At 44.4% G+C, this 26,497-nt stretch overlaps 3 protein-coding genes and 1 long non-coding RNA gene across 4 annotated transcripts in view; 2 read left to right on the forward strand and 2 right to left on the reverse strand.

Annotated features, from left to right (window-relative positions):
* The first annotated feature begins 1,239 nt into the window (after nt 1-1,239).
* Nucleotides 1,240-10,271, forward strand: tmem269 (transmembrane protein 269). The gene is made up of 7 exons (XM_084015589.1): nt 1,240-1,433; nt 3,430-3,473; nt 6,229-6,376; nt 7,146-7,243; nt 8,235-8,378; nt 8,912-9,112; nt 9,204-10,271. Exons 2-7 carry the CDS (start codon nt 3,449-3,451, stop codon nt 9,311-9,313), a joined length of 726 nt encoding a protein of 241 aa, XP_083871715.1. The 5' UTR covers nt 1,240-1,433; nt 3,430-3,448; the 3' UTR covers nt 9,314-10,271.
* On the reverse strand, nt 3,991-4,991 carry LOC311017341. The gene is made up of 2 exons (XR_014597623.1): nt 4,867-4,991; nt 3,991-4,740 (listed from the first exon to the last, which is right to left on the reverse strand). It is a non-coding gene; the product is annotated as an uncharacterized lncRNA (long non-coding RNA).
* On the reverse strand, nt 10,139-13,638 carry LOC311017802 (tyrosine-protein kinase STYK1; the record flags this gene model as incomplete). The annotated part of the gene is given in 14 exon segments (XM_084016379.1): nt 10,139-11,484; nt 11,879-11,975; nt 12,262; nt 12,264-12,303; nt 12,390-12,445; nt 12,447-12,580; nt 12,583-12,598; nt 12,702-12,880; nt 12,883-12,928; nt 12,930-12,988; nt 12,991-13,017; nt 13,266-13,302; nt 13,306-13,457; nt 13,548-13,638. Coding segments are annotated over 14 exon segments (1,131 nt in total). The 3' UTR covers nt 10,139-11,288.
* Nucleotides 13,639-14,648: 1,010 nt separating this feature from the next.
* magi3a (membrane associated guanylate kinase, WW and PDZ domain containing 3a) overlaps nt 14,649-26,497 on the forward strand; it is a 91,476-nt gene continuing 79,627 nt past the window's right edge. Inside the window, 1 exon segment of the mRNA XM_084014722.1 lies at nt 14,649-15,882. Coding sequence (XP_083870848.1) covers nt 15,477-15,882 — 406 coding nt within the window. The 5' untranslated portion in view covers nt 14,649-15,476.

A 26,497-nucleotide genomic window follows, 5' to 3' on the forward strand; every position in this document is an offset into this window, starting at 1 on the left:
CAGAATTGTCGGGCCTCATGCCCTCAGACCTGGGTGAAAAGCGCTTGGACCTCACGCAAACACCGGGCAGCCCACGGCCCAGCCAACCCACAATTACGCACCGCAAACCCGAACCTCTGCTCCGTCCGTAGCCCCGTAAACCCTCGGACGCGTTGCGGGGGATTCCCTCCTGGCACCACCAGTCTCCGTTTGTTCGGTCCCGGTTCTCAGCTCCAGCTACCTCGGTCTCCACAGACGCTCGTTCACGTTCTGCCCTTTGAGCATCCCTCTCACGCAATTCTTCCTCTGTATATTCAGGCTCGTACAGGTACGGTTGGGTTTGGGTGGAAAAAAACTCCTCCTCAGAGTCTTCAAAAGTTTCACTATATTCTCCAAAAGAGTCCATTTCTGTGAGATTGAAGAAACTAGCACTGCAGGCTACTCTGCGTCTGTAGCAATGACAGCAGGTAAACAAACTATTATAGAACCGGTAACTTATAAGTGCTAGGTGATATCACTCCGCCGCTGCCATAGCCTACTAGGAAGTACGACACGCTGCTGCTGCTGCTGAGACATAAATCCTTAAAAATGCAAGGTTGGTTTTATTTCAAACATTCTATCAACACAGATATGTACATCGATAGTCTGCCGTTACAATGGATTTGCCTCGGGTGCACTGTGGAGTGTTTTTAATGCCATGCTAGCTAAGAACCATTGACTTGCACTAGCCATAGCACAAGCGAACTCGGCAACTAGAAGAACTGAATGAAATTTCTTGGAGTTGGAAAATAGGTCTTATGTCCAAAATCCGAACTATCCCTTTAAGTGGATTTTCTTCCTGTTTTTTGGACATTTTGTTAGTTTAGTATCATTAAATCATTGCTCCAGCTTCTTTTTTGTCTGTTTCTGCATTTGAGTCCCAACCTGTATTCTAAAGCCTGTGATGTCATTTCACAAAATGCATGCAATGTGTCCCTTTTTTAACATTCCTCCATTCATTTGGAAAATATTGTGTAAAATATTGAACTTTTCTAAAATCATTAAGGGTATGAATGAGAAAAATAATAGAACATTATGTCCTAATTGAGCTGAAATGTTTTGAGGTTTGAACTAAGCTTGGCAGTGATGAAGAAAACAACTAGGTGGAACAATAGGAAATGGAATGTTCATACGTGCATAAATCATGTCATGTCACACTCTCAGCACTGGGCGCGTCGTTTCCGGTGGAATATTCCAGCGCCGTTATCCTTGCTCTTTAAAAGGACGCGCTGTGAAGTTGACAGGTAAACCGCCACATGTGTTGCCATTGCTGTGGATCGCGCAGCAGCTTCTGAGATCAATCCGCCAGAGAAAAAAAAAAAGAAAAAGGGCAGACGACAATATTATCCGTGCGCGTTTACACGTCTCAAGCATTGGATTTGTCTCCACTTTGGTATCTTCGGAGGTCCTCTCAGGTAAGACGAGGCGGCTGCATGTTTGCCTGTATATGTCTGCGTTGTATAGCGAATCCGTATTTTAGGGACAAAATAGAGACCTGCTGAGCAACGACTGTGACGCAGTTGCACCGCTATTGTCCAGCCTTAGAATAACACATCATGCTGGAATGTTTTTCACAGATATGAATATCATTATCACCATCATCATCGACAGTAATATTCAGGGAGAACGGACTGAGCTTTAAAAATATGTATACATACACGTACAGGTGCGTGTGTTTCGCACCGTGTTTGGTGTTTTTTTTTTTTTGGTGTCTCTTGAGAGGATGCGCATCCCCGCGTGACGCGTGTTAAAAGAGGCGCGAGGTGTTCACTTGTTGGTCAGCTGATCGTTATTATCGCTTCTATAGCCGCTGGTGTGTGTTTGCGCAGATTGTGTTTGCGCAGATGGACGTCTGCGTTAGCGGGACTGGTATGGCGTCCGTTCAGTCTCATTAATGATGAATGCACAGAGAAGGATTCACAAATGTATTCTGTGATTTATATATAAATAAATCTCTTCTCACAAAAACATTTCAATACGCACACAAATGGATATCGGTATGTATAGATGTAACCACAGGGTGGCGGAGAGGTTTAGCTCAGGAAGTAGAGCGGGTTGGCTGGCAACCGCAAGATTGCCGGTTCGATCCCCGGCTCCTGCTAGCTGAGTGCCTGGTGTCCCTGAGCAAGACACCTCACCCTAATAGCTCCTGACGAGCTGGCTGTCGCCCTGCGTGGTTGACTCCGCCGTCCGTCGGTGTGTGAATGTGTGTGTGTGAATGAGCTATATAAATGAGGCCATTTACCATTTTTTAAATAAATCCATAAACAAAAATAAGTTTCACTTTCATTTCTGATCCACACACAAATGTGTCTCGTTTTAAATAAATGTGATACAAATCCATAAATATATTATTATTAATAATTTCTTTTGCAATTTTCATCAAAAATGTATTTGTGTGTTGTTACATTTATATACAAACTGTTAAACTTGAACTGGTCTGTATAGAGGAACTCTCTGTAGCCAATCAGATGCCGCCCTCGTTTTCAGCCAATCACATGACTGCATTCCCACGAGGGGTACCTCACCATGACCAGAGCACAGCTTTTTCTCTGCGCATTTTGCGTTGCTTTTCGGTAAAAGAAATAAGAACAAAAAGTATTTAAAAAAGTGATTTTTTTTCTCTCGCTCTAGCTAACGTTAACCTGTTAACGTTAGCTAGCTCTTATAGTCAGCACTTTGAAACCAATTTAGTAAGCAATTTAGGCCTACCTATTAGTTATTATGGTTTGCTTGTAACTTATTTTTGCATGCATTAACAACAGGTAAGCTTTAGCAAGCAAATGACTGATACGGTTATGTTTTCTGATGTTAGTAGGATCATATTATGCTGGCTAAGTTAGTTTATGATCCATTGTCTAAAAGCATTAAATGGCTAACTAGTTAGCTAACACAAATGCGCAAAATGAGCAGAGAAAAAGCTGTGCTCTGGCCGTGGTGAGGTTGGCCTAGCCCTCGTGGGAATGCAGTCATGTCATGCAAACAAGTTCACAAATGAAAAGCGTCTTGTAAATTCAAGTTTAACAGTTTGTATATAAATGTAACAACATATAAATATATTTTTGATGAAAATTGCAAAAAAATATATAATATAATTCATATATTTATGGATTTATATGTATGAAAAACAAGAGACATTTGTGTGTGGATCAGAAATGTGTTTGTGAAACTTATTTTTGTTATTTATTTTACATTTGTGTGTATTGTAATGTATTTGTGAGAAGAGATTTATTTATATATAAATCACAAAATACATTTGTGAATCCTTCTCTGTTTATTCATTATGAATGAGACTGAACTGACCCCATATGGTAGTATCCATATTTATAACAGTGAATGTGTAGGCAGGACAGTTTAATATATATATATATAATTATCATGCTAAAAATATCTGAATTATTCCTTTTACAGCTGTGAGCCAGACCCAATCATGATCCTGCTGTCTCCCTCCTCTGGTAGGTTCCTGTTTCTCAATGTCCTTCCTCATCTCATTTACTGCACACACCAGATGAAAGTCGACATGTAGGTCTGCTTGGATCAACATATACTAAGACAACAAAATCTTAACTGTGTGCAATAATGAGATTTATTCTAGAAAAATGTCAACTCATGCATACACACACACACACACATATATATACAACATCTGTATATATGTATATGTATATATATATATATATATGTATATGTATGTGTGTGTGTATATGCATGAGTTGACATTTTTCTAGAATAAATCTCATTATTGCACACAGTTAAGGTTTTGTTGTCGTAGTTCACGTCAGATCATATCCCTGTTTGGAATTGTTTCTTCTTGTTTTTTGTTTAGTCCTATTAGTCGTTACCAGGTAACTTAGCAGGGTGTTACATAACCAGTGCCTTCCCATCATGATTTGCACTCATTAGGCAGCAAGCCGGAAATAGCGCCTTGCTTGAAGTTGACGCTGACTCTGGCGTTATTTTTTCATTGGTTACTCAGACGGTGAATTAAGTTGTTTGAGCAAAACCTCACTGAGTTTGTGGCTATGATTAAAATTAAAGGATGACAAAAGTTAACATCAATTACAGGAGAATTAAGCAATGTGTTTGTTTACTCATGAGCAGTTTTCAGATAATAATCCACATTTTTTTTTTTTTTAATTCCAGAAGTAGAAAGCATGCTATCAAGTAAAAGTGTAAGTTATTGTTGGCTTTTTGCTGTGTCTCATACACTGTTTTCTTTCAGATGAAGAGTCTCTTGAACTCGCCTGGTTTTGGAATCACAGGAAGTTCAGGGTGAAAAACACTTGAAAGGTTGCTACTGCAACATTTAAAAGATTAAACAATTTATTTTTGCAGGTCATTTTGTCTGTGCATTCTGTCCTGGACAGTACTTTGACTTGACAGAAAAGCAATGAACTCACAAGAGGGAGAAGGGCAGAAAAAACAAAGATTTCTTTGTTTGACTTCATTAAAAAACATCACAGGGATGGCCGGTGGTGCAGTGGTTAGGGCAGCTGCCCCATGTACAGAGGCTCACCGTCCTAGACGCGGTGATCACGGGTTTGACTCTAGCCAAAAAATAATCTTAAAAAAACAAAAAAAAACATCACAACTTTGTGGGAGTGAGGCAACGGCAGCAGTTCCAACCCTGCTGACCGAGATGAAGCATTTGCTAGCGTTCCAACCTCAGATTCTGCCTTTTTAAAACGACTAAAGTCATCAAGGTATTACACGTTTTCCCACCTGCACTTCAAGCAAACTTCTCCTGATGTCCTCATATTGTGTAAACACCCCGTGTCCTCCGGGTCAAAATGACCCGCATTCTCTAAACGACAACTAAGGTCTTCAAGGTATTACAAGTTTTCCCACCTGCACTTCAAGCAAACTTCTCTAGATGTCCTCATGATGTAAACCCCCCGTGTCCTCCAGGTCAAAACCCCCCAAATCAAGCAGCTTATTTTAACTTTTCTTTTTTTACTGTATAGGTGGTAAGCAATATTTGTATAGTATTTATATAGCATAGTAGTACAAATGTGCAAAAAGTCATTTTGAAGGTATTTTTATTCATCCCAATATGTCAGGGTACAATTTTGACCAAAGACAATATTAGTGCCTTTTTGATGGCTTACATGGAAATATGAATAAAGGCCAAAGTCATTTTTCTAATATTAGGGTCAATCTAGGAAAAGTAATCAAATTTCAAGTTGAGAAAAAAAAATGTAGGTAGATTTTTCTCTGCCATTAAACACAATGTTGGGTCATTTTGACCCGAAGACAACGATTACAATTGGCGATACAAACCTGTGCAGTTTAGCGTTTTGAATATAAAGTGCTTGTTCTATCAACGGGGAAGAGGAGACGGTGTAGATCGCTCCGTATACCAGCATCCCCATTAAAGCGGAGGCTGCTGTGGTATTATAGATCTGAACAGTGGAGCTAATGTGAGTGCTGCTGCCATGCCCTCGTACGTTTGATCAGGCCAATCCATCTCTCGTCTGGTACGTGTCACTAGGTCCAACTCACTCTCACTATAGCCAGTGGTGTATGTACTAGTCCCCCCCCCCCCTTAAATGTCCATAACTTGTTCCCCTCCACACCAGTATTTGTATGTATTTGACCCCTAATAAGATGTCAATCGAGCGCTCACACTTCACACGCATCCTGACATGTATCCTTTTCATGTTTCTTCCTTATGCAAATCTATTTGATATTGACATTTTAATGCATGCTTTGTTTTTAGTTAAAATGTGTCATAACGATGTTGATTCCATAGACTGCTAATTGAATGTCGATAAGACACTGTCATGCTGCATGCAACGAATGTTCAGTAACAAATGCATTTAAGTCATCTGAAAGTGGATGAATGTATCGTGTAAGGTTGGTCTCCATCCAATAAACATACGTCTTGGTAAGTGATGCTTCTTTTCCATTAGACAGGGGAATCGATTTAGAAATATTTTATTTTAAAAAAGTAAAAAAAAAAACATGGATTCCCGCTAGATGTACAAACTGTTATTATTCAGTTATGACTGGTAGTTTTTCACATTTTTCCTTTCACTTCAACTCGAGTTTTGACCCAAGCCAGGATATGCTTATTAAACAACTTCCATTCAGACACCTTCATCAAAAGGTCACTCGATCATACTAGGGATCTAGCCGTTAGCTTTAGCTTTAGGGCAGAGGATTACCTGACACAGACAACTACTGACTGTTGCCGTTGTGTGGTCTCAGGTCTCTTCCAGTGCACCAACAAGCTCTTTCTGAGTGATGAAGCCACAGGACTACAGATCAAGGAGTTCGCACGTAAAAACGCAGCCAATGCTCTGTCGGTTGCCAACATGGTCATGGGCATGGCCTCCATTCTCAGCAGTCTAAATGGGTGAGTGAAAACATGCCATTGGATTTTACTATCCAACACATAGGTCAGGCTCAGCCGCAGGGTGGACAAAATCTATAGCTTTTTATAGACACTGCAATTACTAAACATTTGGCTTTGAAAGCCTTAGGCCAGAGATCTTCAACAGGGGGTCCAGGACCCCTAGGGGGTCTGCAGAGTTACAGCAGGGGGTCCCCAAATGATTTGATCCCAAACCTTTTTTCTTCCAAAATTTAAAATGTCCAAAAAATGCACTTTAACATAATACAACATCTGATAAGCAAATACAAATGTTAATTGTTGTGTTAATGTGGGATTGTAAAAATGCCAATATAGAGTTACAATATGTTTAATATAAATACATAAATATATGAATCTGTCAACAATTATTATTTTGAAGTCTTGTATACATAAATCATTACAAAGCACCTTTGGCCCGGTTTTATAAGCAACACAATTTTATATGATGTGTCATAGGGGTCACTATCAGCCGAGGGGTCCTTGGCCTGAAAAGCATGGGGAAATTATATTTTCTTTAATCCAGCACTGTTGTGTTTTGCCCTTCAGGGCCACCGTACAGTAAGTAATGACAGATCCTTGTCCTTTCCAGATGAGCATACGGAGCTTAGAGTTGCAGGCAGAAGATAACATTACAAATATTATAGAAGGAACACAATCTCACCAGCAGTTGTAGAACTTTGAAAGGTTTTCCTTTTTTGAAAACGAGTCACCGTCATCAAATAGCTCAACCTAACTCGCTTGTTTTGTCCAGGCACCATCATGCTGCATGTTGGCTGGTTCTGATTGGCTACCTGCTGGATTTGGCAGATGGAGCGGTTGCCAGGCGACTCGATGCCTGCTCGGCACTGGGTAAGTGGAGTGTTGTGGTCAACATCTCCTACCAGAGATACATTTCGACTCGGGTGTTTGGCAGGACTCGCTGAACAGTCCTTTGTCTGGAGTTTCTAATTTGGCTGCACAAAGTCATAAACAAAGGGAACCAGTAAAAGGAAACTCTGCCGGTGAAATACTCTGGATAGTCTTACAAAGTGTCCAGTAGTACAAATATACATTTTTAATGGAATGGAATTTGAGCTTCATCAAATAGTACCTGTTTTCTTATTTAAGGACTCATGTTATATACACTTTCAGAGGGTTTTTTGTCACCCCTCTTTGTCAAGGGGGGTGCCCTTAAATAAGAGGCATTGTTTCTAAAAGATCACATCACTGCAAGAGTAAACCAAAATGCACAAATAGCTGTTTTAAAAGCTTCCATTTCCCCCTCAAAAGCCCAAAATAGCTCCCAGGTGCATCACAATACATCCTAGGCTGCACATTTCTGGGGGCTTTGTGTCCTGACATTTTCTGCATGACTTTGCAGGTGGATGTTGTTGTGTCCCCCCCCTATTTTTGTCAAATGAACAATCACCTTCTGATCAAGCAGCCTAATTCCCGGGATCACGTTCCAATTGTCTATTTTATCCCCGTTGCTTTGGGTTCTCTGCATATCTGAAATTGCTAAAATTGTTGACCCTAGCCTGTGGAATTCCACCTCGGTCATTGGAGCCGTGGAGCCCGGATCACCTCGTCCCTGTCTGCTGAAAACATACTCCGTGTTCCTGGGGGGATAAAGAGACGAGGCGGTGGAGAATGTTGTTTATAGAATGGCCACCCTGTTGGGCTGACACTGAAATTTCCACTCCACAATCCATCGTGATGTGTCAGGAGGGTTGGCGGTGACCATGCGGGAGAGATGAACATATCTGCACTGACTTAAAAACTCATGAACAACTACTTGATTAATCAGAATACATTCTTTTTAATACGGCTAGTGATGCAATTCATATCTCCTTTTTTTCAGGTGCAAAGCTCGATGACTTCGCAGACTTCACGACCTTCGGGATCGCCACGTCGTTGCTCCTGAGGACGTCCGACCTGCTGGACAACATCCTTTGCATTTGTTACGTCTTGTCCATATACGTCCGACTCTGTTACTATTCAAGCGGTGAGTTCCACACCGTATTATTAATTTAAAGCAGTGGTTCTAAACTCTTGGGTCTGACCCAAAAGTGGGTCGAGGGCCTTTGCCTGGGCAAAAAAAAACGTTTGAAGGGGATTTCTTTATGCAGCGGAGTGCCGTCTATTCACACTCCTCAACATAGGTGGCGATAGCGCCCTGTAAAGCTGATTGATACCCGCCATAGAAGACCTGCAAAGTTTGGTTTTATATGCTAATGGCGTAAACGGCATGGCGAAACGTATTCTCAGCTAAAGCTAATGAGTCTTTTTGAAAATACTTCTCAGTAGTTGCACTTTTTTAATTTCATGTATTTTGCATGAAAACACAAACTGAGTATGTTACAAATGGCTGTTCTGCTTTATGATTAATGCTAATGCTAATGAATTGCTAATGCTAATAAGTGACTAAATCGTTTTAATAGTACAGTGTTTGTTATATATTCAAGTAGTTGGACTTCTTTATTTCATATTTGTGAAAGGACTTACTAGAGATTCTTTTTTGTTGTTTTTGGTCCCTAGGGATCCCGTTCATGTACTGCGGCCTGCCCTGCACCTACGCGGCTAGCATCCTGGCTAGCGCCTCTCTGCTGTCGGGGGAAAACCTGGCCATGCTGCGGGTCATCGCCGTGGCCATGATCCTCTTCATGATCAGCCAGAACTTCTACCCCCACGACCGAGTGCTGGAGTCGCAGGCCTGGAAGAAAGTCGTGTACGCCGGAGGTAAACCAACATTTAGCATCTGCATGTGATCGTGGTATCTAACTCAAGCAATCGATACTCATCTTCGGATATTTGTCTTTTTTATTTGCAGGAGTCGTGATGGTGTTCTGCTCCTCCTTCCCCCCCGCTTGTGTGTACTACCTGCTGTGGTCAGTCTCCTACATTTTGTTCCCCACGTCTCTTTGGAGCAGTAAAGTGTAAAAGCGGGTGTTAGCTTTGTCCAAAAACTAGGTTTACCTCTCCAGCCATCCGGGTGAACTGAGGCTTGCAGACTGCTGCTGCTCCCTTCTGCTGTTGGAGGGTTTAAAGCTGAAACATGATCATGCCCCCCCCCCCCCCCCCCCCCCCCCCCCACACACACACACACACACACACACACACTCTCACACACACACACAATATGTGACCTTTTCATTTGGATGCAAAATCCCTATAACAGAACCCAGATAGCGTGTTTGAGTGAGGGATGAGGAGGACATTTTAATGTTACTGCTACGGATTAACCTCCGTGCTGTCTAGTGTCTTTGCTCCATTTGTTTTACCGGGGTCGGGGCGGCTCGTTTCACACATTTTTAGCAAGTTAATCTCCCGTGTAATCTCCCTACTTCAGTGTTAATCCAATCTTTCATTGACGTCGAGAACACGCAGCAGCGAGGCATATCATACCCTCACAAAACGACATCATCTCAAACTAAACAATGACACACACGGCAGCTTGTTTTTCTTCTAATTTGGGTATTTAAACTGTTTAACGGTGTCACAAGTCACACATTTTCATAACTCTTGTTATTACGATGTGTATCGAGCATAGTTTGACGAGTAACTGCGAGTGCTACGGTATGTGGGTAAGGGCCTTTAATGGATCATATGATATATATACAATATGTGTATCTCAGCAGTGGCGGTTTGTCTTTTCCAGTTTATAACACAGTGGCGGGCATTCATACAGCACCATGTTAACTGTTGATGTTTGTCCAAGAATCGCAGTGGTAGATTTCCATATTTCTTCTTTTGCATACATGAGTGTGTGTGTGTGTGTGTGTGTGTGTGTGTGTGTGTGTGTGTGTGTGTGTGTGTGTGTGTGTGTGTGTGTGTGTGTGTGTGTGTGTGTGTGTGTGTGTGTGTGTGTGTGTGTGTGTGTGTGTGTGTGTGTGTGTGTGTGTGTGTGAGACATAAACATTAAACATTAAAAACTCTATTATAGAGACTCATTTATACAACTTGTAAATTGCTTATATTATGAGTTATATGATGAGTAGTTTTTCTGAGGGACATCTAAAGCCGAATTTTCCTAAATTAAGAAAACACAAAAAGGCCACATCTTCTGGTTCATTTATCAATCTAAACTCACTGTGGTTCTTGATCTGGTTACAATACATGCACTCAATGTTGTGAGGAGCATCTAGTGTAAATGCATACTAGGGCTGGGTGATAGGGCCAAACAAGCTCCCATCCTGATATGCGTAATTTAATATCTCGATAACAATATAAAATCACAATCTAGCATGTTTTCTGGTCATTCAATAAACAAATACTCGACATGAAATAACCACATGGTGAAGCCTATATTTGCATCCCTCCTGTGTAAAGATAAAAAAATAGTGCCTCAGTTACCTCATTTCATTTGGGGAAAGATGATCAGATTTTCGGAGAAACTCCGATTAGTTTGCGCTTGTAATTTAGACAAAGTGATTATGTGTTTTAATCGCGATACCATTCCATTGAAAGATGATAAATGATCATATCGATGTATTGCCCAGCCCTATAGTGCATACACAGACAGAAACACAAACCTACTGGTACATCTGGCTTTCCCGTGTGGGTGTTTTGGTTTGTCAGACTGTGAAGTCAGACTAATGTATGCAAGCCACGAGCATTAAAGATACAAAACACTGTACCTGCCCAATTATTACAAAGAGTAATACTCATCTGTGCTTTTACTTTTACCTTCTCTACATTTTTGACAATAAAGAGCTGATAATGAAATGACTTGCTTCCAGTTCATCCTATATTGATATATACAGTTTATAAATCCCAATCAGTGGTTGAAATTCAACAGTAGCGGATGTATATTGACTTATATAGCTCTTTTTGAAGGTACTTAACATTGACACTTAACATTAGATGCTGGACAAATACAAATACAGAAGACAAAAGTAAAATACAAATAAAATATTCAGACACATATCTGGTAGCATACGAGCCTATGAGAGCACGCCTTTCTGTTATACTCAAACAAATCTACGGCCTCGGGAACGCTAATGTCTTTGTCAGCCGCCAGATGCTCCGAGGACTCCAGCAGCTTCATGATGGACGAGAACGCAGGTCGGTCTTTGAAACTCCACATCCAACAGTACTTCATCAGATCGTACCTAAAAGCATACAGAAGGAGAACTGAATAATTTGACCACTTTTGTAAAAAAAATCACCTACGGTCACTTTCTTGCTCAGAGTCAGATGAGAATATACTGCTCTCCCGTCTGTCTGTTGAAGGGCCAGTACGAACAATCACATGCCCTAGAGAGGTCCTATCATGCTTTTATATGACCTGAAGGCCATCATAGTTCTCTGACAAAGGGATGTGCAGATTGGAGTTCAGTTGGTTGCAATCTGCAATCTCACCACTGGATGTCGCTCAACCGACACACTGTACCTTTTAAAGTTTGAAGCTACAGCCAGTAGCCAGTTAGCTTAGCACAAAGACTCGCAGAAGAGCGCTGGATGGAAAAACTCCACCTTGAGTCACTTTCTTACAAATGTACGTACAAAGGTCCTCCGCAGTTCTCCGGTCTCTTCATTCCATAAGAGCCCTGCAGCTTCAGGAGCACGGACGGAGGGTCCAGATCAGGGTACGGAGGAGAGCCTGAGACCCCCAAAGAAGTGAAGAATACATGTGACTGTGATGGTGATATGTGATATGCTGGTATGGTCACAGTCCAACACTACAGATTGTAGAAATGAGTACATTTAAAAGATGTGGGAAAAGCCATTAAAACAACAGATGGTTTCAGAAGGAGGTTTAAAAGCTACGGACACACAGTCTGACAAAGTGTTTTTGAGCATACACACGTGTAAAGTATGAACCTGAAAATGAGCATTATTCCCTTTAAATCATTTGCACACACACATTATATAAGATGCAGCTTTACCCCAAAGTAATCAGCTCATATAGTAAGATTCCAAACGACCACCTGTAGGAGAAAGAAAACATTCAATGTTTCAACGCCTGAATGAATTCCTAGCTGTTTGGCTTTTGCAGCCATGACTCTGCCCTTACACGTCGCTCCTGTCGATGCTGAGGCTTGTCGTGACCCTCTCCGGAGCCTGCCATTTCCAGAGGTACCCCCGCTGCCCTCTGTCTAATTGGCGGATCCATTTTGCGAGCTCTATATGCCACACCCAGTCCAGACACCCTGGCCGAGAGGTCCGGCCCAATTAAGATGTTCCTGGTGGCCACATCGCCGTGTGCTCTGACATCAGGTAATCCTGAGAGGGTGGGATGAAGAGAATGACATCATCAGCAGAGCAAGACATCTTAAATACAGCTCATTTTAGTGTTCGTGTTGTTGTTGGGGGAAACTAGACTCACCAGGCCGGCTGCAACCTGCTTGGCCACCAGAAACACCGACCTCTCAGAGAAGTTCAGCGATGGATCTGCAGTGTTTGAAAAGAAAAAACTCCTCCTCCTCATCATCATCATCATCGCGCTCAGTATAGGAACTGGAGATTTGAATGTTCTCTGTACCACTGTTACATTTCCGCAGGTCACAGGAAGTGGAGGAGGTTGCCTGGATTGTAGGCGTCTAAGACCAGACACGTGCAGCATCCGCACCACGTTCTCCTGTTTGCACACTGTGGCGTGGAAGAGGACCCAAACTCCTTCGCTTCAGGCTGGTTGGGGCCATCTATGTGGTGTTAATCACAGAGGGTTACTGAGCAACCCTATTATCTGCTTTTAATTATCATGTTCAACACTGTTTTTTTCCTTCTAATTCTTCTATTTTCTTTCACTTTGTTGTATGATGTGAAGCACTTTGAGTCTGCCTTGTGTATGAAATGTGCTATACAAATAAAGTTGCCTTGCCTTGCCTTGTAAAGCCTGTTTTGCCCCCTCTCCCTCTGAATCATGGCCGTACAGATTCATGTAGGAGGCACTTCACCACCACAGCAGAGGGGGCTCCGTCCCTCTTCTACAGCAGACCTTTACAAATGTGGCCATGGCGACCTGTCTTCCAAAACTCTAGTCCCTCAAGAACTAAATCCTCTGGGATTTCCCAAGGATACAAAGCTGCCCGGGCTGTTGGAGTGCCTAGAGATGCTGTCGTCGGGGATACGCTCTGGTGGCCTATTTAAAAGAAATACAACAGCAGATGCAGGTTTAATTGTGAGCCAGTGATGTATTAGCACCTGGCACTGCTCTGCAGGCACTTCATACCATTTGTAAAGTGAGCCGAGGAGGCCGGTCCTCCTGGTTTGTTCTTGTGGAGACTGTAGAGGATCAGAGCCCCCACTAAAACCGTGCTCATCGAGTGGGTCCGTCGACTCCTCGTCTGAAACAAGTGGCCAACGAGATGATTAAAGCAGCCTGAAACACGTTGTTTGCAACGCAACGAGTGTCATGTGTGCAACTTACAGCACATGTGGAGCGAAGTAGCATTGCTGCATCCATGAGGGGCAGCTGGCATTTCTCACATATGTGAGGAACAGCGAATTATACCAGCATATGCAAAATGAAAGAAACTGTAGCCCTGTTATAGGAAGCAAAACTATTTAGTAACTGAGGATTAAATGTCTGAATGTTGACTGGATGTTAATGATTAAGCAAATCCCCAGAAACGATAACAATAACAGGTGTTGTGATCACACACGTGGGTCCGGTTAACTGATTCAACTTTTATTCATTAACGTGTTGTCGGTTGTTTTAAATTGGCCTCTCCTTTAAGGAACAGAATAGCACATTAGAGGTGTAGGTAATACAAGCAAAACCTCAACAAAGCACAAGGAAACAAAGTAGCGTATATCAAAGTGCAGATGTCAGGTAATGGACGCTCATGTGTCTGCATAATGCACAACACACACACACACACACACACACACACACACACACACACACACACACACACACACACACACACACACACACACACACACCTCTTTTTATTGAATGACATTTTAGTTGATTATAGCTCATGCTTATGGGTCCTGGCGATGAGGTACCAGCCTCAACCACAGGGGGGCAGCGTTGCGCAAGGAATCCCCAACAGGTAGCCCAATCCTCAACTGTGAGAGAAGGAGAAGCTTCAGTGAAAACAAAGAGCCGGACTCACGAGTCCGCAGAACAAAGATATGCAGGTTTCACTGCTGCCGAAATTACAACAAACAGTCCAACGTCAAAAGCTCCGCCTTCCTAAAACACCACGGACACGAAATCCAGCGCTTCCCAAGAATATAAGCCCCGCCTCTCGCCGTTCGCCATTGGCAGCGTTCAACCGAACGGAGTCTTTGGAACCGCCTCCCTGTTTCTGATTGGACAGAAGCCGCTGCACTCGGGAAAGCAACACGGAAAGGATTTTTAAAAAAAAAGTTCTGGCGTGGAGCCTAATCGGATCATGTCCGTCGCGTTCTCCTGCGTAGTGTGTGTTTGTATTGTTTTAGTAGAGAAGTCTGTGTGACGTTGGAGACGCGGGGACGAGCACAGAGCGCGTAACACGAGAAACACGAGAGGCAGGGTTTCTTCTTCGGAGGAGGAGGAGGAGGAGGAGGAGCGACGATCAGATAACCGCCCGGTTCACAGGAGGGACAGGTATGTTTCCCCGTTTCCATGGACCGCCTTTGTGACGTCACCGCGGCGGAGGAGGAGGAGGGCAGGAGAGGCGGACAGGTGCGCACAGTGAAGTTGGCTCTCCGGTAGGAAGAGCTGTCACCGAAGAGGAACGCGTCCTTTAAAAAGAAGTTTACTTTCCTGCGCTTCGTCTGGAAACTTCAGGTGGAATATACTCTCCACGTCTCCCGGGCTCCGTCCTGCTGTGTGTGCGTGTGTGTGTGTGTGTGTGTGTGTGTGTGTGTGTGTGTGTGTATATATATATATATATATATGTGTGTGTGTGTGTGTGTGTGTGTGTGTGTGTTACCCCAGCATCAGAACCAGCACTTTCCGCTTCACTGCGACACTGACGCAGCGGATCTGTCTCCCCGGGCGCAGACAGGTGATGCTCGGGTAAATCCAATGGAGAGGGTCGTTCACCAGCAGAAGTTTCATCTGAGATAAAAGACAAAAACCAACATCTCTAAATATATATATTTGGATGGAATACAACACGAGGAAGCAGCCGTAACTTCTCCGACCTGCAATGCTCCCCCCTCCATGCGCCACTGCGTCTTAGGAGCGGAAGACGCTGTTCGCTCTCGGACTTCCCTTCCGTTTCCATCTGTTTCTATAGAAATACAAGAAGAGCCGCCGACCATGTCCAAGACACTGAAGAAGAAGAAGCACTGGTCCGCCAAGGTGCAGGAGTGCAGCCTGTCGTGGGGGGGTTCCGGGGAGCTGGTCGCCGTCCTGGAGGTGCGCGGCGGCGCCGAGCTCGGAGAGTTCCCCCACCTCGGACACGTCGAGCCGGAGGCGGTGGTCTGCCACGCCGGGAGGCTCCCGTGCGGCGGGGACGTGCTGCTGGAGGTGAACGGCACCCCGGTGAGCGGACTCACCAACCGGGACACGCTGGCCGTCATCCGACACTTTCGGGAGCCCATCCGCCTGAAGACTGTGAAGCCAGGTGTGTGTGAAACAGACACACACACACACACACACACACACACACACACATGACAGCACTGTAACTTGAAGACTGAGATACTTGGGACAGGTGAGTATCACAAATAAACTGCGGTTGCCCGGGGTTACAGCCTCACAGTGGAGCCCCTGTTGTTGTGTTGATGGATGTGTGTGTGCAGTCTTGTGTATATAGGATATATATGTATACATGTACATATATGTGTGTGTGTGTATATATACTGTATGCGTGCCCCTACTACATTAAGCCCTTTTTTAAAAAGGAAATATGAACTCTGTCTGTAATCTTCTTTGCATCCATGCACAAGTGTTGGGGGATTGTGTACGCTGTAACACACACACACACACACACACACACACACACACACACACACACACACACACACACACACACACACACCTCCAGGCTGCTTTGACGTGGATGTGATTCTCCGTCTGTGAGCTCAGCTAAAAAAGCGTATTGATTGGATTTATGTCTTTGCTGGTGTGTCAGGTAATAACAAATGAGTCTGGCTTCGTCATGACTCACAGACATGCCTAATGAATGTGTGAGAAATGTGCCCCAAACACACTGTCAGACTGTGTGTGTGTGTGTGTGTGTGTGTGTGTGTGTGTGTGTGTGTGTGTGTGTGTGTGTGTGTGTGTGCGGATGGATGGGTTTGATAGAGGCGCTGCTGAGCGTACTACTTTGGAAACACTTAGCTGGGATTTGTTAATGGTTGCCAGCTTAGACAGCGTGGGTCTGCCTGCCTCGAGGTAAGTCTAATTCAATCAATCAATCGGGTCCATATCCTTAAATCCGAGCTCGCCCCGCTGACACGTTGCTGACTGTTTTCGGTCCTTATTGTAACTTTGAATGCATCACAGTTGATCCAACCTCTGTTTGGACGCTGGAGTCGTCTCCTGTGCTTCCCGTCGGCTCCTCTGCTTCCCCTTGGGGGCCCCTCGCCGTGTGTTTATATCTCTGTCCCCTTCTCCTCATGATTAATTCAAGCCTCATCCATCATTGATGGGCGGCTCCGCGGGCAGATGTCGGGCCGACTCGGTGTGCGTGTAAAACTTGCATCCTCGTGAGACCGAGGATAAATGCTCAAGACAGAGCGATGGAGTTTTGAGTAACTTATAGGTGAGATTTATGTGTGTGTGTGTGTGTGTGTAGTTTCCAAAGAAGTGGCGCAGTGTGTTGCACGTGTGCCAAAATAGGTTACATCAGCCGGAAAGAGGAGCTTTACATTATTTCAGCTCGCTCCTCGCTGCTTAGTTGGTCTTCTCTTTATCTTCTCCGCTCACATTCCTGCTCCTCTCTGGTAGTTTCTCTCCTACATTGTTCTATTTCCCCCCATGATTCTCACTTTTGCCTTGGCACACCTTCACAATCCTATTCCTTTATCTCTTTTCTCCTCCATACAACATATCTTTGAAGTTTTTTCTTCAGAATGTTTTTATTCGGCCACCATGTTTGAGCCTTCGCTACAGCTGAGAGTGCCTCGACACTTTCCCCATGCGCCGCCAGGACAGAAAGCAGGAGTCGGCCTGGAGTGGTCCGCTGGCTCCACACCAGCAGATGCACTCTGTATGCAGCTCCCATCCACAGCCAGGGAGCGAGGCAAGACGCAGTAACCTTGAGGGGGCGATTGAGAGTCGAGGCGTAGTGATACAGATACCTATTGTGGCCTGGAGGCTTGTGAGTGGGCAGCTCATTGATTAATGCCGTAAACAGACTTAGATCTGCTTGTTTTCCGCCTCGTGGAGCTTAATGGTTGAGGCCATTCAGCTCTCAGTTCCCGGCACAACCTCCCGATTCACGCATCGGGTCGGAAATGGAAACTGGCAAAGGGGGTTTTTCACAACCTTTGACCTTCACCGACGAAGCCTGAAAGATGGCGAAATAACAGATACACTGATTTACATTGTCTGAACACAGCGGATGCATATCTGATGGCAAGTTACAGAGAGGAAAAACACTTAAATTAAAGTGTTTATTGAGGTGTTGGATTTTTTAAAAGATATTCTTTATATCAAGTGTATCGGGAAAATTGGAAAATGATTTAGCAGATATACCCAGTCCCGGCGGCATGGGCGGGCATTAGCGGGCCGTGCCCGCCCTGGGCTGGAAGCTGTTTAAATGATTTGGGTTTTGTTTTTTACCTCGGAGTGGCCAACGCTCTACTATTCCTATCTCGGTTTGTCGATCATACAATTCAACCAATCCAATCAACGAACCAAGGTAACTAGCTGGCCAATTACAGGTGTTGGGGGGGCGGGTCAACAAGTTGAGTTAACAACAAGCTAGTTAGCTGTGGTGTTCGGCATGGATGTCCGTATTTTTCCCCCAAAAATACGTGGACAAGAAGTGAGGACGCGAGCGGGAGCGAGCAGGAAGCAGCGATATTCACTTCTACTGGAAACGTCAGCACTGAAGTCAACAGTAACACTGGAGTAAACATTCATGCTAGGAGAGCTAGCTGCCTAGCTAGCGCTCCCAGTATGAGTTCAGTGTTCAGGTTGACATCAGTGCTGACGTTTCCAGTAGAAGTGAAGCTGTATGGTGCTATCTGCATAACACAACCCTTTGTTGCCGGTCTTCTTGAATAAATGATTAGTTGCATAAATGGACACAGCACTACACTATTCTGTTTGTTTTTTAGATTTTGGGATGAACTGCCCCTTTTTAGTAAGAGGAAAACGACTTCTCCGTACTGTAGGAGTGGTCACAGAGCCATTGTTCTGCCTGAAGCAAATAAAATGTAGGTTGAAAAACTTTGCCCCCCTGAAAAAATGTAATGCCCCCCCCTAAATGTTTTTCTGCAGCCGGGTCTGGATAAACCCACAGTATCTAGTGAGAAATGATCTGCAAACTGTTTTGTATTTACATTTCTAATGGAGCTATGTATAACTGAAGAGTTGCGTGAGCTTTTATTCTGATAGGCACACAAAATTATGAATAATTCAGTTTGTTCGTTATTGTTTTCGATCTAGACTCTGTTCAAGAATGCAGAATTTTGCCATAAGGAATCCAAGTAACCATAACTATTATTAATTGAGTGAGAGATAACTGCAGTGGTCGGTCTTTAACAGATGCAAACTCAAAGGACCCCCCCCCCCCCCTTCTCCTTGGATCCTCTCACACTGCTATACATAGTTTCCCTGGACCTGCTTTCGTGTTTTCATTTACATGTTTAAATCTCCTATTTTTCCTCACTGTGTTTATGTCATATATTACATTTTTGTCTAGAAAATTGATTGAAGATATTTAGTTTGCGATGCCTTCTGTTATCCTGCAGAATGAGAGAAATCCCCCAGCAAACCGAACCACGTCTCATTACTCTGCTACAACATGTGGTAATTTGCTTCTTTTTTGAGGCAATCCCAATGTCTTGTGTCTGGCTGGTGTTGTCGTATTGAGGTTAACACTACGTGAGTTTGCCATCAGCAGTGCGGCGGAGCGGTGCGTTAATGTGGTTCCCCCCGCGGTGCAGCCGCTGCTTCTATGACTAAGCTGCTCTAAAGCAGCTGAGGGGAGCCGTCACGACCTCTCAGCTTCCTTTCCCCAACGGTATAATGGAACTTCTGCTTCACTCATTGGCTGCTGCCTTGTTTCATATCTGAGACGAACAGTGCAGCTCCCCTTTTGTCTTAGAATTCACATTGAGGAAGGCTTGAATGTAACCAGACAGCTGATGTACCAGTGCACATTCCTTTCTCTTTAAGCTTTGAGTGCACAAAAACAAGACGCTTTACAGTAGCAGAGACTTTCCAGGGTAGTAAAGCTCTTCCTGCAGAAAGACGCCCACCATTCAGTCCTCCAGGTGCAAAGGGAGCTTTTAATGGCATCCTTCCCCGCTGTATCCTATTTTCTCTGTCGGTGTGTATGTGCTTAAGTTTCAATGCGTATCGCAGCTGTACACCTGACGTCTACTCGTCCCACTGGCTGCTCTCCCAGCTCATTCCCCAAAGCTGTCACACTTCTCCGCCCTCCTGCACGCCCGTCGGCAGCGAGGGACGGCGGCGGAGCGAGCGGGTGGGCACGCCGAAGCCTTCCGGTACGGCGGAGGGCTGCAGTGAATACCGAAGCACGCCCTGACACTTTCCATCCCTCTATTCCTCTGTGGGTCGGACCTCTCCTTCTGCACCTCATAGGCCTGCTCCGCCCCACCGTCTCCTCCTCCACCTCCTCCTCCACCTGTCAAATGGGGGTTTACACCTCCTGCAGTGCATCACAAACAATATCAGTCAAGTGAGGAGGAAGGAGATGAAGGAAGGTTTGCAGAACTTCCCACAAATCTGCCCCAGATGTTTAGCGACGTGGGGGGCATCCCTCTACATTCCACCTCCGTAGAGCTGCATTGCAGTAACAAACGGGCCAGCAACAAAGATAGCATCTTCCAAATGAGCCGTGCCTCTCACTGGCAGGCTCCGTGACTTGGCAGGCATCATTGAAAGGCGGCGCCGACGAGTGCGCGGTGATGCACCGAGCCCTCACTGACCGGTTGTGCTGCGATGTCAGCTGCAGGTCCCTGCTGGTGGAAACGGGACGCTGTAGTTTAGAGATGTGCACACCAACGAGGTCAGCATCTAAACCGTGCATATGCATAACATAACATAATATAATACCGGAGCATCACCAGGAACCCCCTCTGATGCATCAAACAAATCCTTGTTGTTTGTTCGCAAATGTTTTATTGAAAAGCTGCACATTGTTGAAGTTAAGTTCCATCGAACTTTGTTATAAATGGACACTGATCACCACAGACGTATACAAATTGTATTTTTAGGACGTTGCTTCTGGAGTTTTTCCCATTAAAGTACATCTTTCCCAATCAGTACTTCCTGCACATCCCGGCCGAAACCTGCAGGATGAGAGCTAACTAACATTAGCTAGCCAGCGTACGGAGGCTGCATTGACTAACGTGATGCGTTCAAGCTCTTTTCAGCAGAAATGTGTATGAGGTGAAGATAAATAAGGTAATCTTTAGTTTTTGGGGAGACGCTTGAATAAATCCATTTTTTTCATGTTTTCACAGCAATATAATAAAGCTATTAGATAAATAATATCTTTTATATATCAAAAGCATATATATATATATATATATGCTTTTGATATATAAAATCTTGGCAATAGTAGTTTAAAGTATCATAAGCTGCTTTGAGCTGGTGTTGGGAAGTTAAACAGGCCAACACCATGGAAATATATATATATATATATATATATATATATATATATATATATATATATATATATATATATATATATTTCCACAAATGAAATAGAGCCAGTGTTACAGAAATGGACTGTTATGAATCAATACGCAGGTGCAGATGGGAAGCAGGTGATGGATTATCTGACGGTTGATTGAAGCGAGTTTCCTCCAGATGCACCCTCGCTGCCCTCCGTGTGGAGCCCGTTTGGGGACTTTGTTTCTGGCCGACTGTATGAAACATCCCTGTGGATTTACCACAGAGGCAATAATGGGGACAGCGAGAGGCGGCAGCTGGCACATCGCTGCTTCGGAGAGTTTTTCCTGGAAAGGATTCTCTCTTGAAGGATGTGTTGGATTTGTAGATAAAAAAAGAAAAAAGAAACAGCTAACAGGTTTAGAGAATGGGGGAGAGGAGGGAGGGGAAAGAGAGAGGAGGAGTAAGAAGAATGGCAGGAGGAACCGGATTGGAGAAGGAGAAGGTGGACTAAGAAGATGAGACGGAGCATTAATAATAATCTCGGGGCTGAAAAACGATTATGTTGCCATTAATCACGATAATAGTATCGATTCTCTGTTGGGCCTGTCTGAAATGATTCTCCCCACTGTTCATCAAGCCAACATTTACTATGAGCAGACAAGCAGCACGATCCGTATTTCCAATCGGCAAGTAACCCATGTGTGTGTGAGGGCACAAGTATGCATGGTAATGAAAAATGAAGGTTTCCTCTTTAATTTCTGCTCATATGAACTCACTGAAGGAGAGTATGCAGACGTAGTGCTTGTTTGTCTTTTTCCTGGATTCTTTCTCCCATAGATCTCGGGGGATGTTTCTTTATTGCCTCGCACGGCAACTGGATTTCCGCAATGTCATCACATCATGCGAGAAATCCCAGGATCACATATCACCAGAAAAAAAGCCCAAACGGTTTCCAATCGTGGCTTCTCAGATCGGTGCCATGTAACCAAGCAGTCTGGCAGGTCGGATTACTTTCTTTACAATCCTGGGTAATAAATCAACAGAGGAAGATCCAGTCTTCTGGTTGGTTGGTGGTACTTCAGACTTGGCCCGGTGCCAGCACAACGACAGGCTGCTCTCATTCTGCGAGCTCAGCCCACTCAGCTGTTTAGGCCCTCCTCTTCCTCAAGTCATGGATTCCAGCCCGTCCTGCTCGGAGCCCGAGACAACGTCTCATATTGGACGGATGTAAAGCCTGCCGCCATCTTCACGCACAGCGTCACAGTAACCAGCTGCTTCTGTGGCCTTTTTCTGCCAAAACCTCTGCATGAAAGGTGACGTTCTTTCATTTTACGATTATTTTTCGGCTAGAGCGCCGTTCAAGCCTTTTATTATACAGACAGTGTGGAAACAGCAAGAGAGAGAGAGAGAGAGAAGACATTGCGGGCCGGGAGTCGAACCCCGGATCGCCGCATCGAGGACGTTGAGCCTCTGTACATGGGGCGGCCGCCCCAACCACTGCGCCACCGGCCGCCCCGTTCTTTCATTTCTGACCACGGAAGCATCCTCGTTCTTTTTGAATGCCTCTGAGGCATTATGACCTTTTGGGGGTTTCTGTCCATACATTCAATACCCGTGATCTCGGGAACATCCATCTGGACTCACTGATAAACTGATTTGCTTTTTCGAGGTCAAAGATCAAGGTCACTGTGACCTAACAAGGGCCATAACTCAAGAAGTCATATGCTAATTATGACAAACTCACACGATTATCCAACAGGATAAAATGATGTAATCTTCATCTCCACTGCATGGTTGCCGGAGGCGTACGAGCGCGAGGCGGTCATGTCTTCCTTTGTCCTTTTTTCCTTCTAGAATGTAATGAAAATTCTGCTCGCCTACGTTTGATTGATGACCGGGTTAAGCCAGAGATGTTATCAGCGACTAAATTGAGCTTGCGTCATTGGTTTGAGTGGACACAAGCGGGGGTTGTTTAATTCTGTCTAGACACGGACGACTTGGACGGACAAATGGATGGAATCATATTAAGACAAATGGCTGCAAGAAAGTTGGCCTAAAGAGACATTTGTCCCGACCGGATTTTTCTCGCTGTGATATTAATGTGTTGCCGTGCCAACCCCTTCTCCCCCCCCTCATCCCTCCCTCCGCGGTGAGAATGGCATGCTCTGTGGAGATGAGCTTCTTTGAGAGTCCTCATTAGAATTCATGGGTGTCTGTTAGCTTCTCTAACAGGTTATCGATCCGGTCCAATCTCGTCCACCCTGTTAAGGCGGCCCCGGCACATCCGGAGCCGCCGCACGGCACCCTGCCGCCCTGCTGCCCCCCAACCCCCGGTGGTTATGAGACGTCGTTATGAGACGTCGTTATGAGACGTCGAGGATGCCACAAGGACGTCTTGCTTGCTTACAGTGCGTTTGACTCACTGCTTCTTATTCATGATGTTTTGCCGGGTGCTGGTGAGCTCACAGTAGCCGGTGATTGGATCTGTTTCGACAGCCGGCCTCTTCAGTATTCTGTTCATGAAGGCCATTTCTTATTTCCTGCTAATAAGCCAATCACAGGACACAAATTGCTGAATCTTTCCCAAAATAAGAAAAAGAAAAGGAGTAGTACGCGTCAGACTGGTGTGGGTTTGGTTTACAGGTGTTTAGCTTGTTTTTATGGCTAACACACACACACACACACACACACACACACACACACACACACACACACACACACACACACACACACACACACACACACACATCTAACCCCAGGCTTTGGCAGCAGCCAGCCCGTCGCCGGTTCTCTGAGGTCTCCGAGCAAACCGGAGAGATCGCACGTTCCTCATTGTTTGAACGAAGCAGAAGGACGTGTCTTTCTGCAATCCAGACAATATCAGTCACCCGATCCGACAGCTTTCAAAGATGATGTGTGGCTACAAACAAAGTCACCGCCCTCTCCTCTGTCCTAAGTCCTCTGTCCTAAGTCCTCTGTCCTAAGTCCTCTGTCCTAAGTCCTGGTTTGTAGAGCCGAGTGTCTCCGCTGTGCTTCTGGGATGATAATCATGTTAGGACATTTAGGAAGGGCCTGTAATTGTAATTAAGTTATTGACTTATCGCACAATACATGGCACTGGCCTGGACCAATTTTATGTTACGACTTATTGTATGATTTATGGAGATAATCTATTTCATTTTTATGTTATTGACTTATTGTATGATATATGGACATAACCTCCTCGAACCGTTCTCGCTGACCTCAATATTGCCAGTTGTAGTTCAATAAATGATTTTAATTAGGATATCTCTATTGTTTATAAGAATTCCAAGTGCATTGCTCTTTGAAAGAGTGTAAAATGACAACAACATACTTTATTGTAATTAATATGGCATCTAACAAAAGCAGTCATCCCTAATGCCCCTTTGTGGGTTCAAGCGGACGACTAAGCTCTGAAAATCCAATGTTGTCCCCATGACGACCTTCAGCCATGCGCTGTTGTTCCAGTGTTTGTCTGCTGTTTGCTGAATAAAGTTTGTCATTGGGGTTTTGGCTCCGTCAGCTTTTTCCAGGGTTCTTTCCAACAACGAGCTTCAGCAAGAACAATTTGTTCAGTCGCTGGAAAATATGTACGTTTCTCAGGTGTCAACGTGGATGATGTGTTCCAGTTTTTAATTTTTTAATTTCACAATGAGTCAAAATGGTTAATGACCCATCGTAATCTAATCCTTTGATACGTATCTGCTACGGCGCGTTGACCTCACTGCTGCGGTGTGCTGCGGCAGGCTTCGCCGTTGATCTGGGAATGCCGATCATGTGTGGAATGTGGTTATTTTGGGGAAGTTAAGCTATGAAGTTCTTCCAGTGTGTCGTTGCCAACAGGTGCTCGTTCTGGCAGACGTTTCACATTGTTCCTACGTCACCTCTCCCTGCGAGGACATCACGTTGAAACCAAGAAAACAGTCACTTCTGTCATCGGGGCATTTAAAAAAAAAATGAATGTCAAGCCTTCAGCTTCTAGCGTCATCTCCTAAATTAGCCACATTTTTGCAATTTAGAATTTCTACAGGGGAGGATCAAAGCCAAAAGTGTAATCACAACACAGACGGGACATTTTTAGTCCTCAGAAAGTAGCTATTTGTACTTTTTTGGTGAGGCTTGTAAAGCTGTATTCATGGTTTTCTTTACTATAATTTACCAAATCTAACGAGCCTCAGTTTGAGGCCCGTCATTGGCACGCAGGGCCTCCATCGCACCTTACAGCGTGTCCTGGAAATAAGGTAGTCTGGAAGTCTCTAAATCTATTATGGTTACACACTGAAACATCTCCCCAGAATATCACTCATGGGATGACTCCCTTTTTATTTTTGAATACGTTTCTGCAGGATCCATTCACCGAGGAGGAATGCCATCCAACTGGTTCTGCTGTGTTGTGGATGTGCAACCTGTTTTTCTCCTTCTCGTGTGTAAAACGTTGTAAACTGCGGTGAATGACTTGATGTCAACAAGCCGCTGGATTTTTATCTTGAGATGTCATCTTGAGTGCCTTAACACTACAGACAGAGCTGAGTGATGAATCAGTCTCTGAGAGATTTTAAATGAGCAAAACAGAAACCAAAGTGAAGACTTGGCTCATATCTGTTGACCAAATTTGCCAAATTTGGCTTTTGGGAAAAGTTGCCTTGAGCTAGTCCGATGAGGACTACGTTTGCCCCACTTTCCTGATATCCGACTTCCTCTTGACTGGGGGGGTCCTTAGGGGCTGGCACAGCTGACACAGATTCACACTCCCGTGGACAGGAGCCGCAGCTAGGTTGAGAAGCAAACACACACACACACACACACACACATGATGGATAAAGTTCAGATCCTCCTTGACAGACACCCACCCGGCCGTTGACTTGCTGACCCCTCACAGCGGTTTAGCAGGAGGCGGCTCCAGACTGGACATATGGGAGGGAGAAGAAATAGATCCTTCTGTCATGAAACGTGCACTGTTGACTGTTCTTGCTTGCAACACTGTGTGATCACAAGGTGTGATTATTGTGCCGACAGGAAGGGCTCCAGGCTCGCTCTGCAGATCTCACTGTGAAACGAAGGTGTTGCTTCAAATGTGGCAGAAAATCATCTGTTTTGTTGAGTTGTTTACGGCATATGGTGAAGTAGCAGAAAAAACCTTTAATACAAGACCGTCTCTTTGAGGTTGAGTTGTTCTGTTAATTGGTGTAAAACCGTTAACAGTTTATTGCATGTGCTGTTGTCAATATGTTCTATTGATATTGATTATGATGAAATTAATCGAGTAATAATCTGAAATGATTACTGCTGTATTAGCATCATCAAAGCTGCAAGTTCTCTGGTGATTCTCACCAATGGCATGAAACATGCGGCTTTAAAGTTAACGATCTCTAACAGGGAGAGCCATCAGTGTCGTTCTT

This window comes from Eutrigla gurnardus (genome assembly GCF_963514095.1).
Source record: "Eutrigla gurnardus genome assembly, chromosome: 8".
Classification (NCBI taxonomy): domain Eukaryota; kingdom Metazoa; phylum Chordata; class Actinopteri; order Perciformes; family Triglidae; genus Eutrigla; species Eutrigla gurnardus.